The sequence below is a fragment of the Astatotilapia calliptera genome, chromosome 14 (assembly GCF_964374335.1).
Source record: "Astatotilapia calliptera chromosome 14, fAstCal68.1, whole genome shotgun sequence".
Lineage (NCBI taxonomy): Eukaryota > Metazoa > Chordata > Actinopteri > Cichliformes > Cichlidae > Astatotilapia > Astatotilapia calliptera.
The window spans coordinates 19,371,131-19,387,640 of record NC_137435.1 but is presented as its reverse complement, the minus strand read 5'-3'; the positions used below and the strand labels follow the sequence as shown (position 1 = coordinate 19,387,640).

Sequence of the window (16,510 nt, the reverse complement as noted above, 5' to 3'; positions counted from 1 at the left end):
TCATGTTAGGTTTGCTTGGATAGCAGCTCTGTGGGAATTCATGGAAATTAACTTGTGCGTAAATATGTAAAATGAGCTCTGAGATAAGACGTCATAAACAAATCCAAGTAATTTAGTAGGAAAAAAGTGGGAGAGTCAGTTAAATCACAAAGACAACTTCTACAAATGAGATAGACTCAAAGACTCAGTTTGTAGTTTTGTTCAGGTTGCATCTCATTCGGTTCTGTCTACATCTTTTTGCAGTCATTCTGCATCTTGTGACTGTTTGTGTGTTTATATTGCATGTCTGTTGCTGTGTTGAACCTCACTTGCAATGATTTTATATATTTTGTTGTGCATTTTGCCTGTTTAATTGGTTCCTCTTGTCCCCCGTTTCCTCTCTTTTTTGTAGAAGCGTCTTTCTGCTGCAGGGGTTTTGCCAGCCATAAATCACAACTTCATCTTATAATCTCAACATTTTGAAATACTTGACTTCCAGTGTTAAGCACAATGATTGGTTCACACAACAAATCACACCTTTCAGCTTTTCATGTATTTTCAATATTTTTTCATTTTTTTCGCCCCCCCCAAAAAAAAATTATTTAATTTAGAGGACAGAAACAAAGTATCGATCTTATTACACTAATATCGAACCAATACCAATACAGGCTCTGAAAAGATATCAGAAAGGTTTACTATGGTTTTATAAACTGTCAAAATGTGTAAAAGAAAGAATGTAAAGTTTAGAAATAAATAGACTGAAAACAGGCGTTTACCACCAGCAGAGTGCTGAAAAAACGTCAAAACACACACACACACACACACACACACACACACACACACACACACACATATATATATATATATATATATATATATATATATATATATATATATATATATATATATATTTTTTTTTTGTGTGTTTTTTTTAAACTTACTAACCCAAATGTCTGAGAAAATAAGTTGGAATTGAGAAAACTTGAAATTCCAATTTTAAGGCCATAATGACTCAATTTTTTTTAAACTTATAGATGGCAAAAAATAAAATATTATTTTATTATTTTAAGTGAATTAAGAAATTCTCCAACGCAATAATCACTCCTGACCGAACGGTGGCGCCGACGGACTGATACAGCTCGCAGCAGCCGTTTTAGGAAAAAGAAGAAAACGTTTACTATTTACTGAGGAACTGGCATTGGTTTCGTAGAAGCAATTTTATAACTCAAAATACACATTACTTCTCGTCAAACAGGTACGACAGCCGTCTTTATCGTTTGTATATATTATTGAGGTTGATAATACCTGAAATCCTCATTTGAGTTTATGAAATTAAAGTTGAAATCGAGCCTTGGTGACCCCATGACAGCTCAGCTTAGCAGCAGCAGCACCAGCACCAGCAGGGCGGTCAGGGTTGCTAGCTCCACCTGCTAGCTAGTTAGCACAAAACCGTCAAGCAGCTCATCTTCTGCGCACTAACACGGCTAACGGGTGATGTGACTCTCTCAGAACAGCGTAAAGGTGACTAGCTGGGAAGTAGTCTTCGTAAAGTGGTCAGAGTTAAAGCTGTAAGGTGCTGAACTGATAAACCTGACTATGCACAGTAACTGTAATCTGCGGAAGAGGTGAGCTCTACCTAGACTGGCGGTCAGTCCATATGTTACTGTTAATGTTACTGAGTTACTGTTTGTCGTGCTAAAAACTTTCGAACATCATCAGAAAGTAGGGTTCAGCAGACCACGACCTTTTTGTCCCAGGTTATCATCTCACGATGTCTAATACACGTGGAGGTACACTCTGTTTTATAGTAATAACAACAAGTGCCCATTTAGACAGCTTACCATCTTCTTTAAACCTCGTTGATCCGCGTTGTGTTACTTTTATAGAGGAAAAATAGTGACTACAGATTATTTAAAGACATTTAAAATGCAATTTGAGGGTGCAAAACTTTAATAATCAAAAAATACAGTTACAGTCAAAGTGAAATCCTTCTATATGGTATCTGTCTCATAGCACTGCAGTATTGAAACAGCATGCAGGAGTGAATGTGTTGAAGGCATTTGCATATAAATACTTGTTTTAGGGTTCTTGTGGGTGTCGATGAGAACTTGCAAAGTGCTGTGTTATTGTAGACTAAAATTCATCTGAATTAGTACAGATCTATTCAGTTTAAATTGGGGCTGGGCGATATGCCCTTAAAAATTATATCATGATGTTTCAAGAACATTTGCTGCTGCTTCTTCTTCAGGTTGCTCCCTGTAGGGGGAAACCACAGGGGATCATCTATCACCATCTCACCCTATTCCTTGCATCCTCCTCTTCCTCTGTTACAGTAGCCATCTGCAGGTCCTTCATTGCATCCATGAAACTCTTCTGTGGTCTTCCTCTTTTTCTCCTTGCTTGGCAGCTCTATGTGCAAAACCTTTTATCCGATATATCCACTATCCGTCCTCTGCACATGTCCAAACCACCTCAGCCTTGTCACTCGAACAGTGTCTCCAAGCCACTCAGTTTGAGATGCTGAGTATTTCAAGACAGTTTGCAGTAATGATATTTATGATGAAAAAAACAACATAGTAAATGTTTTATTGATGCTTGCAGTCAGGTGTATTTATAACTATAAGTAAATGAAGGGCATTCTTTGCCCTTCTTTTGCATCGAGTTCCTGTCACTGATGATGTACTACCTAATTCAAAGTGTGAATTCACTGAAACAAGGTGTCATAATTATTTTTGGGTTTCACATCACCAGCTGCTTGAATCTCTTCCTTTATAGTCTGGTAGTACTTCACTGTGTTTTTCCCTCAAGTGGTGAAACAAGTTTGTTGTTTCCACCTTAAGCAGGAACAGTCTTCTTGAATATTTGGCTTTGTTGGAGCTCCAGTTTGACTAAATTGTCACTGGAGTCTTACATACAGTTCTTGCTCTCATATACAGTATGCCTCGACGTGTCTCATTGTTGTGTAGAAAAAAAAAACATGTCCTTGGTGGGCACTAGTAGTTTTTCTATGTAGGAAATTATTGCTGTTTAAATGTAATACACTGAAATATTTACTACCTATAATATTTAATAACTCTATTACCTTGTAAAGATGAAAAGAAAGTTATGATGACCATTAAGCTGTGAAACTAAGATTCAATATTCAAAGTGTTTATTGTCATGTGTCACAAGAGAAAAAGGCATTCCTCTGTGCAATGAAATTCTTTCTTTGCTGTCCACCCACAGATGCTGATGAATATATACAATAGAAATAGAACATATAAATACAAATAAATAAATGAAGACAGAAAAGGAGACAAAACATGGAGATTTGAAAAAGAGATGTGTGCAAAAGAGCTATAGCTTATATACTGGCTTAATATGTAAGATGATGTAAAATATGTAAGATAAACACACTAAAACCAAAAATGTTGTGAGAAGCCCTAAATAGCAAGATGTTATTTTAAGCCAGTGTTTGCAATTTAACAACTTAAGATTAAAAGGAATGTTAATTGTGTCATTTTCAGAATATATTTGTAGGGAGAGATGAGGGAGGTGCAGAGGGAGGTGTGACGAAGGTGCAAAAAGTGCATTTAGCCTCCAGACAGTCATGTGACAAATTAAAGCAGAGCTACTGGTTCCCTTAAGGCTCTGCCTTCTTTAATAGTACTTGAGGTTGTGCAACTGTACCCTGAAGGCAACAACGTGCTGACAGTAAAACATGTTGAATTTGAGTGTGCTGGACAGATGAGTTTGGTAAAGTGGCCAACATCATGAAGATCTGCATATTAAATCAAAGTAACAGTGACCAAACGAAACAAAAATACACTTGTTTGTGTGTGATGATGATACTGTTCATTTAAGTGTGCTGAAATTGCCATCTGCCCCCTTTTTTTTTTTTTTTTTTTTAAAAGATAGCTAGTCCCTAGAGCTGGGATCTTGGATGGAGTAAGTGTTGAGCCCCAATGAGATGACTGACCAGGGCAACAACAACCAGAACATCTCCCGCAACCCCTTTGCTGCCCTCTTCAGCTCACTGGCTGATGCCAAACAGTTTGCATCAGGCCAGAAACCTCAACAGCTTTCTACTCAACCACCACGTGAGTAGAATGATCACATTTCATACAGTATAAGAAGCAGTCAGAACATATCTGAAGTAGACTGATTTGTGTTGTGTGTTACTTTGGACAGAATCCCAACTTCTCCTAACATTGTCTGGAATTAAAGTGTGTAGGCTTTGAGGTAGATAATCATAGGTCACGTCCTTTTATAGAAGCCAGCTTGTCTGAGTGTGCTGATATGTAAAAGTTGATTATACTCTGTTGTGTGGACAGCTGCAGACACTGCTGATGACTAGCTATTCCTGGAATACGTTAATAAGGTCGGCTTGAAGTCCGCCCCAGGGGCACAGGTGTAGTTAATGCACATTGTAATAGAAAGTCTTGACAGATGACTCCATGCTATCACAAAAAAAATTCAAGAATGGATCTTTCTGCTTACTGCCCAATGACAACATTTCTATCAGTAGACCCAAATGGACCTTAGCAACTGCATGCCTGCATCTGTGCATTTTCTGTAAATCACGCAGCTCCACCCCAAAGGAGGATATCCCCATGCAACAGTCACAGCATTTGCTTCCAGAGTTACTTGTTTATCTCAGATGTTGATTTTTGTGATGAAATTCCAGGTAAGTTTTTCTTCTAGTGATTTCTCTTGAAAGCCGCTGCACACAGCAGGGTTCCAGTGTTACCTATGTATCACTTCATGAACAATAAGATGATTTTTCTCAGACTGTGTTTCCAAATTCATGTTATTTATACCAAAGGTCTTTGCATGAAAACGGTGCACCACCACTTCTGTATCAGAGATTATTTTTGAGAGTTTTCTTGGTCTTTCAGATCATCCTCTGTCCCATTAATTGCATTTCTTAATGACATTTCATACAGTGAAAAATGTCAAGATGGAAGCAGTTTTATGCCCTTCTATAACTTGCCCCCTGATTTTTAGCCATCAGTCAAGATCATTTTTAGATCCTAGAAACTTTTCTCGATTTTCTTTTTGTTCGAAAAAGGCAGTTTTATCACCAGTTTGTAGCACGGATGAGATTTATCTATTTTTAAACTAGCCAAAATATTAATTTAGTCTATGCTATGCTAACCTGCTGCTTCATGTTTGGCTTTTGTATGTGCTTTCACAGTGGAGGACTCGGGTGAGAGCCAGTCGGAGTCAGAAAACTCGGTTTCAGACAGCGTTGATGACAATGACGACTCTGTGGCAGAGATTAGCCGCTCCTTCCGGTCCCGGCAGGAGCTGTGCGAGCAGCTCAATGTCAATCACATGATCCAGCGAATATTTCTCATCACTCTGGACAACAGTAAGTTGACTGTGATTTGCACGGCCCCTGGGTATTAACTCAGTATGGATAATATGGATCAAAACATCTATTCATGTTACTTCTTAGTATTGTTTGTGGTTTCTAAACTCAAAAAAGGGCCAAAAAGGTACAAAATTAAATGCATTATATCAATTTTGAAATGACCATTCTTTCCCTCATCAGTTAATTTCAGACTGACCCACCAGTGTTGAAATTAGGGCTCTGTGAGAGTCATACCATAGAGGTTTCACTGCTGCAGTACTTCTAGCTCCTAATCCTGGCTGGCTGTATGATTTTTGTCACATGCTGATATGTAAACTTTAAACTTTTTAAAATAATTTGGGCTGTATCTGTGGGACTTAAGCCCTACTAGGGTTGGGTGATTGATCCAGAGTCCAGTTATACTAAACCCCCAATGGCATTGCCGATGACCAATAGCATCGTTGCTGGGTGGCAGTCAGAGGAGCTTAACATGCACCCATTATTTTAGGACTATCCACCCACCATATTGTACAGTGTGTGGCCGTGACACAGAGAAAAAACAAAAGATGGATGTGTGGAAGAGAAGCACACACACATACCAGGATTATACATCGCACTTCCAATATAAAGGCATGTTCAAACACTGACATGTTATGCTGATTGATTTAGCTTTACTGTAAGTAATAACTTGAGTGGGCGGATATGAGGCAAACGGCTAAAATGGTATTAGGTTATAACATTTGCTGGCCATCCTCAGCCGTCTCCTGTGCTCTTTCCAGGTTATACCCACACACGGCCAAGTTTTTAACCCACAGAAACACCAACAGGGGGGGGAAAAACTTAAGTAGATGAGATAAAGGAGTGTCTCTGCAAATTCAGTCATGTTAAGCTCTGATTTAAAAATCAGCCCCTAAGTTAGAAATACTCCATTTTCTCTCATTTGATGATGATGATGATGATGATGATGATGATGATGATGATGATGATGGATCAGCTCCACACACATCTAATTCAAAGCAGGTCAAAAATGGTAGACAAACTTATGTGCTCGCTTGGTCAAATCTGTGTTGTAAGTGTGTTATATCTGGAGGGGAGACATGGAACTATAGCAATCCAGATTCACTATAATGTAAACCTCGTAATAATGACATCAATTAAATGCATCAGTGTGAAAATGATATAGAATTTGCTTTAATTGGTCAGCTATCACCAATACCTTTGAATACTAAATACCTAAGGTAGGACTATTTAAAACCTTGTGCGTGAGAGGCTTGTGCAGACTAAAGTCTTGCATGCCATATTGTCAGCTGATTTTCCTTCTTTTGATCTAAAAGGCAGTCAGGTGCTGGGTGATGAGTGTGTTTCTCCTAAATAGTACCGAGCTCTGTTATTAGAGGTATTATTGGATGCAGCACACTGTCTTGATTTGCTGTCCTGTGAGTAACAAATGACTCAGCACCTTTTAAGACAATATAAAAACCATCCCTACTGTGAGGTCTTATTGTGTGAGTCTCTCCACCACTACTCAGGGATGAGTGATGATGTTGAGGAAATGTAGCAGTTATTTGTTGGACTGTTGATCTATTTCTCAGCACCAGTTAATTCAGTGCACGTAGTCTAAGAGATAATAAGTTGCCATGTGTAAAAACATCTTAATTGACTTTATTTTTTTATTTTCCCCCTAGGTGACCCTAGTCTGAGAGGAGGTAATGGGATCCCTCCTCGGTGTGTTTACCTGGAGGAGATGGCTGCAGATCTAGATGGGCAGGACTGGCTGGACATGGACAACATAGAACAGGTCAAATGTCAATAAAGTGTTTTTAATCTTATCACTTTTTTTCTTCCGTCTCATTTCTCACCTTACCGTGAACCTCTACATGTCTGGCAAAGTGGCTGAAGAAACCTCGTATTCCATCAGATGCAAAAACATTACATTTTGACGCATTGCGTAAAAATTGATTTTCATAAAGAAAATGCCTGACATAAAGACTTCGTTGTTTTAGGGGCTTTCGAAATGTGTTGGTCAGACTGATTTGTGTCAGTGATGCTTCTTCTTTTGTCCTCCAGGCCCTTTTTAACCGTCTGCTGCTGCTAGAGCCGGGAAACCAGCTCATCTATATGACGTCATGCAGTGCTGTTAACCTGTCTGCTGACCGGGATGCTGGAGAGAAATGTGCCATCCCTTACCTTTTTGCTTGTTATCAGAGGGCTAAGGAAGAGGTAACTGGGTTTTTGTTTTTTCTCCCCCCTCTGCATGATTGTAATTGTCGCTCTTTAGTGGTACTATTTTTAGAGATGGCCATCTGTTAATAGAGTATTCTAAGTAATTGGAACATAAAAATAACCCACACTTTTCCATAATTCATTCACTTTCTTTTTATCTCACCTCCAGATCACAAAGGTACCAGAGAAGTTACTTTCGTTTGCTGTTCGCTGTAAGAATCTGACCGTTTCTAACACACGAACAGTCCTGCTCACACCAGAGATCTACATCAGCCAGAATGTCTACGAACAACTTCTGGACCTGCTGCTGGAAAGCTTCAATGGAGCACGTAGGTCATGGACTGGGCCCAACTGTTTTGTCTTGAGTTTTGAGTAAAGTTATAAGTGTTATGTGTAAAGTTTTCTGCCTAAATGTCTCTGCTGTGATTCAGATCCAGACGAAGTGGTTGAATTTGTGGAGGAGGTCATTGCTGGCCTGCTGTCTGATCAGGAGGTGCGGACTTTTGAGGAGGTTATAGTACCGGTGTTCGACATCTTCCAGGGACGTGTCAAGGACTTGGACCTGTGCCAGCCTCTTCTCTACTCCTACCTGGATGTTCTCCTCTATTTCAGCCACCATAAAGATATTGCCAAGGTACAGAGACAGACTTTTAGCGAATGTTGTGGTAATGTTGTGCACCCTCTGACAACAGCAGACGATTTTAAATCCTCTTTTTTCTATGTTCACAGGTACTCGTTGAACACATCCAGCCCAAAGACCCAGCTAATGGTTTGCAGTACCAGAAAAGCCTACTGGGGACAGTATTCAATATATCCTGCTTGCTGAAAACCCCAGGTGTGGTAGAAGGGCACGGCTACTTCCTGAACCCTTCCCGCTCCAGCGCCCAGGAAACAAAGGTCCAAGAGGCCAACATCCACCAGGTAAACGCTTTCTTTTTCATTTGCTGCTCCTGATTTGTTTGCCTGTTTGCCAAACTGAAAATACACCAGAGTCAATGACCTTTTCTTCTCTCACTGGTTTGCAGTTTATGGGCCAGTTTCATGACAAGCTGCACCAAATCTTGAAAAACTTGCTCCAGCGGTCTGGTGAGACCCGCCACTTGCTGCTCACCTGGTTGGGCAGCTGCCTGCAAGCTAATGCTGGCCGAGCCAAGATCTGGGCCAATCAGATGCCGGAGATCTTCTTTCAGATGTACGCCTCAGATGCATTTTTCTTGAACTTGGGTGCAGCTCTGCTGAAGCTGTGCCAGCCCTTCTGCAGGCCACGTTCACCTAAACTGCTCACCTTCAACCCAACCTACTGCGCACTCAAAGAGCTGAGTGAGGAAGAGAGGAGGAATCGCAATGTGCATGCACGAGGTCAGTGTACTGGATGTCAGTGACCCTTATTTATAATGGTTTCAAGCTTGTTAATTTAACGCCTTTGGTAATAAATAAACTGTCCACTTTTTCTTATGTCAGGTCTTGATAAGGAGACCTGCCTGATCCCTGTGCCTCCCCAGCAGCCGATGGAGTCGGCGCAGTCCTACAGCCTTCTGACTGAAAACCTCATCCTCACACAACTCACCCAGCATCTAGGCTTTCACAGGTAAACACAGTCAGACAAACGCAGATCTTTTCCATATAGAAGCTAAAGAGAATACTGAGACTTCCAACGTATGTTATCTTGTTCCCACTGTGTCTGTGCACTTGTCTGCATGCATAATGTGTGCATGCAGACTCCATGAGCAGATGGTGAAGATGAGCCAGTCTCTCCACCGGCTCCAGGTGACGTGGCAGGAGGCCCAGCGAACAGGCAGCCCAATGTCGGAGCAGCTCCTGGAGCAGTTTGAGCGCCTGATGATTGTCTATCTCTCAACCAAAGCTGCCACTACACAACCTGCCATGCTGCAATGTTGCCTTAACCTACAAGCTTCCACTGCTGCTCTGCTCGTTCAGCTCAGTATGGGGAACCAGGGGCCTGAACATGTAGCACTCAGTTTTCCCCTGCCCTCCCTGCAGAACACGATGCTCTGCTATGTACCTGGTACGTCAGATATTTCACTATACAGTAAATACAATGGGGTGAAACACTCAGGTTTACTTTTTGTCATACTGGGCCAACATGTTCAGCCTTTTAATTTCTCTTAATTTTCTCAGGATTGAGTTGGATCAGGTGTTTTTCTTTCGCCTCCTTAAATTTGAAGGTGTGAACGTTGTGTTAAAAAGCCTTACCCCACTTCATAAAACGTCATGCAAACATCATTTTGACGGAATGTTACCACACCCCACCGGCATGTAATAAATAACATCACTGATCATTTAATTGCGTTTTTGTTGTCAAAGTTCAAGGTGTGAGTTTGTAAATCACTGCAAGCTTTTGTACATGCGATTCATTCACAGCAGACACTACAGACTGGTTTGAAATAACTGCATCTGTGCATGCAATATCGCAGTTTTTAGTCACTCATCTCAATAATATTGAGCATTTCACACGATAGTCATTAATCTGCATTTTGTCTGTCAGAGTTTTTTGCAGAAAATTTGGGAGATTTTTTCATCTTCCTTCGTCGGTTTGCAGAAGACATCCTGGAGACGTCTGCAGAAAGTCTAGAGCAGATTCTAAACTTTATTACTGTCTTCATGGGTAACGTAGAGAGGTCAGTGACCTTATCGACCATGTCTGTGATTTCAGTCAGATGAAATGAAGAGTCGTTCAGATTTGTCATGTCTTGTTTGGACAACAGGATGAAGAACCCTCATTTAAGAGCAAAGCTTGCCGAGGTTTTGGAGGCAGTGATGCCCCACATGGAGCCGGTGACCCCTGGTGCTGCTCAGCCAATCGTGTTCCAGAGAGAAAGAGTTTTCTGCTCCTATAGACACGCACCCCAGCTGGCTGAGGCCCTCATTACTGTGTTTGTAGACATTGAATTCACAGGTACAACACAGTTTAGACTTTCTAGATTCTAAAGATCTGTAGGTGGAAAGCTGAAACAGCTGTTTGTTAACATTCCTGTTAAGTTAACTGTCAACTGTTACTAAGACCATCTGTGATTAAAAGAGCTCGGCTTGGTGAGGCGTAGTATTATTTAGGGTCTTTTTGTGAACAGTGAAGAAGCTAGGTTTTGTGTGCTCACCTGGACGTGCTCTGCACAACAAGATAAAGAGATAAACTCTGAAGTGTAAGCAAACAGGAAGGAGAGCTGAAACATGCGGGGTTTAAGGTTTCCTCTGGTCCCCCCCCACAGGTGATCCTCATCAGTTTGAACAGAAATTCAACTACAGAAGGCCTATGTATCCAGCTCTTAAATACATGTGGGGAAAAGACAACTACAGAGAGAGCATCAAGGTAATGTTGATGTTCTAGATATAAATTTCAGATGTTAGATGTGTGATGATTGTACTTTTTAGCCATGCAACATGAAATTCCTTGGTTTGACTTTTCTTCTGCAGCCACCTCGTGCTCTCCTTTGCTTACATTCGGGCTTCAGTTTTCCTCACTTCTAGTAAGAAGCAATTCACTCCATAAGATAATGTGGTCAGGCATTTTGAGCGCAGTTTACCTAATGAATTTTTAAAGCAAGACAAGGAAATCAGGTTTTCAAAAATTCTATCGACTCTTCTTTGAAGGCTCCTATTTTTTGTTTCTTTTTGTTTGATTTTGGTCCATTGCACACATCAATCAAAAGTGAAGAAGGGTGTAAGGTGGCAGTATTTTTTCCCCTTCCTCTTTCCCTTCCTGTTGATAACTGTTGCAAACTTAGTTGTGGTTGTAGTGTTATGTGCATATAATAACACATCATGTTGTAAACTGTTGGGTGTGTTTGGAAGGAAAAAAAGACTTAACCTTCATTTAACTGGGGGTTAAATCGCACCTTAAAATGGCACGACGTAGTGCTGCTCGGATCTTGTGGTGATCTGCTCTGCCAGCACTGATTCCACTGAGTGGAAAAAGTCACACAAGGCGGGGACAGTGTCGAATTCAGTCAACGAACCACTGGGGCACCTGATTTACTCTCTTCTCCACACTATTCTCTTTATAAAGTGCTCTACACACCCCATCATTATGGCCAACAGGTGGATTTTCCTGTTTCAGGGGAGCTAGCCAGCAATGAAGAACCACTTACTGCTTAAGAGACAGAGTGAAAGTGGAAAGTTTTTCCTTAGTTTTTTAACATAAAATTAATTGCTTAACACTTAACACATGCTGGTATAAACCCTTTTAACCATGTAGTCATAATAAGGGAACAAATGGATAGTGCATACCTGCAAACTGGCATAAATGTGTTTAATTTAGTTTGGTATGTTTTATTTCAGCATTTGGCCAACTATGCATCTGAAAACCTGGAGGCCATGAACCCCCCTCTTTTCCTCAGGTTCCTCAATTTACTGATGAATGATGCCATCTTCCTATTGGATGAGGCCATTCAGGTGAGACCATGATGTATTTTGACTTCACAACCTTCAGCCTTGGTTCTGTGTTATGTGATGTTTTTTGAACATTGCTGGAATATTATTCTGACATTATACAATATTCTGATGGTGAAATCTAGTTTAATCTATCAGTACTTGTCATCTACTGCATATCTCTTTCTAAAACGGTTCTATAGTAGCATCATTATTAATAACTTTATTGTTTTTAAAGATATTTTTGATGTGATTTAGACTCCGTTTTTCAGCTGAATCTTCTTTCCTCTGTAGTACCTGAGTAAAATCAAGATTCTGCAGCTGGAGAGGGATCGAGGGGACTGGGAAGGCCTGGCCCCTGATGCCAGAAGAGAGAAAGAGTCCAGCCTGCAGATGTTTGGACAGCTGGGACGCTTCCACAACATCATGTCCAATGAGACCATCGGCACACTGGCCTTCCTCACCTCAGGTCAGGCAGAAAAGACCGCTACACATCCTTTCCACTACACTCATGAACCCATTTAATTGTTGTCCTCATCCATTCACTGTGATTATTTCTGCCTTTTGCTTTTCTTTTTTTTCTCTTTCTCAGAAATTAAGGGTATCTTTGTGCACCCATTCCTGGCTGAGAGGATCATCTCCATGCTTAACTACTTCCTGCAGCACCTGGCGGGCCCTAAAATGGGCGCTCTTAAAGTCAAGGACTTCAGTGAGTTTGACTTCAAACCTCAGCAGCTCGTTTCTGACATCTGCACAATCTACCTAAACCTGGGGTATGTTTAAAACATTCTTCTACAGAGAAAAATATCAGTTTCCTTACATTTCTTTAATTGTAATCCCTGTTAAATCTGATCCTGAAACAGACTGTTGCTTTGTTTCTCCAACAGCGATGAGGAGAATTTCTGTGCCACTGTCCCAAAGGATGGGCGATCGTATTCTCCTACTCTTTTCTCCCAGACCATTAGAGTATTGAAAAAGATCAACAAGCCTGGGGATATGATTGTAGCTTTTGGACTCCTCGCTGATAAAATAAAGGTATCATTTTACTTGGAGAGGCTACCAGAGTAATAAAAGACGATAGGAGGTACTCATGAATGTTTGTTTCCATTGTGCCTCTATTTAGTCTCATGCAGACAGACAGCAGCAGGAAGAGGAGACATATGCAGATGCTCCAGATGAATTCTTGGATCCCATCATGTCCACCCTGATGCTGGACCCTGTTCTTCTCCCCTCTTCCAATGTAACAGTAGACCGCTCAACTATAGCAAGACACCTCCTCAGGTTTGTTCCTTTTTACAAAGCCCAGAATTGAAAGTACAGTCATGTAAAAAAAAAAAAAAAAGAAAGTTTCTTGTGAAAAAATGAGAACACCCTCACCCTGCTTCCATGTTCCAAGTAGCAGCTAAGTGCTGCTAATTAATTGACTGACTGATCATAAGCAAGTGTGGCCGCTGCTGTAAAATGAGATGTTTTGGCAGTTTGTTGGTCTGAAGCATTTATAATAGTGTGAAAATGTGTTTGAACCCTTCTTGATTTCCTTTTTTTGTATGTTTGTCACACTTAAATGTTTCAGATCACCAAGCAAATTTAAATATTAGACAAAAATAGCACAAATGAACATCATATGCTGTTTCTAAATGAAGGTGTTTCTTATTAAGGGGTAAAAAAAAAATCTGAACCTATATGGCTCTGTGTGGGGGGGAGTGATTGCCCCTCATGTCACTCGTGTCCTCCAAGGCCTAATATATTGTGAGATTTGAAAACGATCCATAAAAAGTTGTGGGTAAGTCAGTAAGTTTTTACTGATTTTTCACATTTGGTATGACCTTGACTCAGTTTTCAACAAAATGAAATCACACTGAGCTTTTGTGATGGTATCTATCATCTTGTCTACCATCACACAAAATAATATCTTGAAAACTGTAGATGCTCCACTGCTAACAAACAAAAATGAACCGATTATTTACTCCTTCCCTTTAGGGGGAAAAATTAACAAGTATGGTTTGTTTGCAAGGGCTACCAGGAGGAAGCATCTTCTCTTTAAAGAGAACATTGCAGCAGAGCTTAGGTTTGCAAAAATGCATCTAAAGAAATCACAAGACATCTGGAACAATGTCTTTTGGACAGATGAGACCAAAGTGGAGATGTTTGATCATAATGCACAGCGCCAGGCTTGGTGAAAACCAAACACCTCATTTCAACTGTCAGGCACGGTGGGGGAGAGATGATCATTTGGTCTTGTTTCGCAGCCACTGGGCCTAAGCATCTTGCAGTCATTGAGTCAACTGTGAACTCCTCTGTATATCAAAATATTATGTCAAATGTGAGGCCATCTGTCTGACAGATAAAGCTAGGCTAAACTGGGTAATGCAACATGACAATGGTGTCAAGCACAGCAGCAAATCTATGACAGAATGGTTGAAAAAGAAAAGAATAAAGGTGTTGCAGTGGACCAGTCAAAGTCCACACCTCAGCCTGATTGAATTGGCGTGTCATGACCTTAAGAGAGCTGTACATAAACAGATACTACAAATTTTAAGGAGCTGAAGCAAAGTTGCACAGAATAGTAGGCCAAACTTCCTCTACAATGCAAGACACTGATAGTCATACAGAAAAAAACGATTCATTAAGTTATTGCTGTTAAAAGTGGCTTTACAAAGTGGCAATTATAGGGTTTGTTTTGTAAAAACCTTATTTTTTTACATGACTGTATTCTGTTTGGATGATCTCTACACTGTCTGATGATTCATCTGTGAGATTGCCCATAACCATAACCTATATGATCCAGACATATGTGGATGTTTCTTTCCCTCTTCCGGTGTGATAAAACAGAAGGTTGACTATACCTGTGTGAGAACCTTGTTCACATACAACTGTAAATGATTAAGCCAACTGTAATTAATCAGTTGAACAGCTAAAACACTTTGAAGTCTGAAGATATGCTGGGCTATTTTTTGTAACTTTTAAAAAAAATTTTGTTTAGGGTTTTTTCTTTTTACTGGTTTTAAATTTAGGCCTAATTTAGTTCTTTTAACACATTTAATCTGCATCTGTATGTCTCCTGCACCATTTATCATGCCCTCCCCACACAGAGTAACTTCTTTCCCCAACACACATACAAGCCCACTGGTTAATAGTTGAGAAGATGCTCTAATAGCAGCAAACGATACATTAAGTTCTATTTTAAAGTAGAATCGACAGACAGAAATAGGGAGATGATGATGGACCAGTGCAGCCCTTCTCCACACACATCATTTCAAAGAGGCAGATGTACAAGCACGACCTTAATTATACATGTGTACACAAACACATACATCTCTGTTGCAAGAGCGAAGCAGGCTAGATTTAGCCATCTAATTAGCCATCCATACATCCATTTTCTTCTGCTTAAACAATTCAGGGTCATAGGGCGAAAGGCAGGGTACACCCTGGACAGGTCACCAGTCTATCGCAGGGCTAACAGACAAAACACCATTCAGACTCACAGTCACATCTATGGCCAGTCACAATTAAGTTAAACCGTGCATTTCTTTGGACTGTGGGAGGAAGCCAGAGGAGCTAGAGAGAATCCACGCAGATGTGGAAAAAAAAAAAGCAAATTCCATGGATGGATGGAAAATGTGTTCATCTTTATGAAGTTGGTATATAGAAGTCATGACCATTTATTAATTGTGTCTGCCTTTTAGTGACCAGACAGACCCCTTCAACCGCAGTCCTCTGACAATGGACCAAATCAGGCCAAATGATGAACTCAAACAGCAGATCTTACAGTGGCTGGAGAAGCATAAGCAAGAAAAGCTTCAGTTGGGGCCCAGCGGCTAGCCCTGATCTCACTGTGACAAACAGCGTTGCCTCGCGCTGTTATTTTTCTTACCTGGCCGCACTTGCTCCTTTGCTTCATGGCAGATCCACAGTGTGCTTATTTCTTTGGATTTATTCTGACTCCTCCAGTCCAGCTGACACTGCATTAGCCTTTCCCTGCAGCTTCCATTCTTAATAAATCGTCCGTGTGACAACAGTCCTGGCAAACTGTAGCCCACCTGCTGGTAAGAACTTCAAAATCCATACACGGTGGCTGTTTTTCCTCCCGTGATGCTCTATTGAAAACACTAGCAGAGTGATACATCCTTGGGTACTGTGTTAATGAGTTAATATAGTCAGAAATATCTGTTCAGCAGCACTTTAATGTACTGTACATACTCCTGTCCAACCACCTGGCCCTTTATACCGGAAGGTAAGTATTTTTGTCATATTATCTAACTTCACTTTCATAAAGAGTATTTCACACACTGCCTTTCAAAGTGCTTTAACACCCCGTATGTTTGCACTCTTGGGTTCAATCGCAACTTGTAAATAGCATTAAAAGTGAGGCATAGCTGAGTCTGAATTTAATTGTGTGTATGACTTTTATTTCATTGACTAGAACATAGGGTTACTTGGAGGCTTTCAAAAAAATAAACTTGATCATTGTAATTAGACACGTGTAGCACTAAACAGTTGTTTGTATTTAAAGACGTATCGATAAGGCTCTTCAGATCTTCAAGCACCTGTCTGTAGTGAAGCACTTATTATCTCATCAGGATTATA

At 40.5% G+C, this 16,510-nt stretch overlaps 1 protein-coding gene across 1 annotated transcript; it reads left to right on the top strand.

Annotated features, from left to right (window-relative positions):
* Nucleotides 1-1,117: 1,117 nt before the first annotated feature.
* ube4a (ubiquitination factor E4A (UFD2 homolog, yeast)) lies at nucleotides 1,118-16,310 on the top strand. The gene is made up of 20 exons (XM_026192691.2): nucleotides 1,118-1,234; nucleotides 3,873-4,058; nucleotides 5,156-5,332; nucleotides 7,000-7,112; nucleotides 7,382-7,534; nucleotides 7,707-7,866; nucleotides 7,969-8,171; nucleotides 8,267-8,458; nucleotides 8,563-8,896; nucleotides 8,999-9,125; nucleotides 9,256-9,563; nucleotides 10,044-10,176; nucleotides 10,264-10,454; nucleotides 10,765-10,865; nucleotides 11,834-11,947; nucleotides 12,218-12,392; nucleotides 12,516-12,696; nucleotides 12,811-12,958; nucleotides 13,047-13,204; nucleotides 15,610-16,310. The coding sequence occupies exons 2-20, from the start codon at nucleotides 3,929-3,931 to the stop codon at nucleotides 15,743-15,745; spliced, it is 3,234 nt and encodes a 1,077-aa protein (XP_026048476.1). The 5' UTR covers nucleotides 1,118-1,234; nucleotides 3,873-3,928; the 3' UTR covers nucleotides 15,746-16,310.
* Nucleotides 16,311-16,510: the final 200 nt, after the last annotated feature.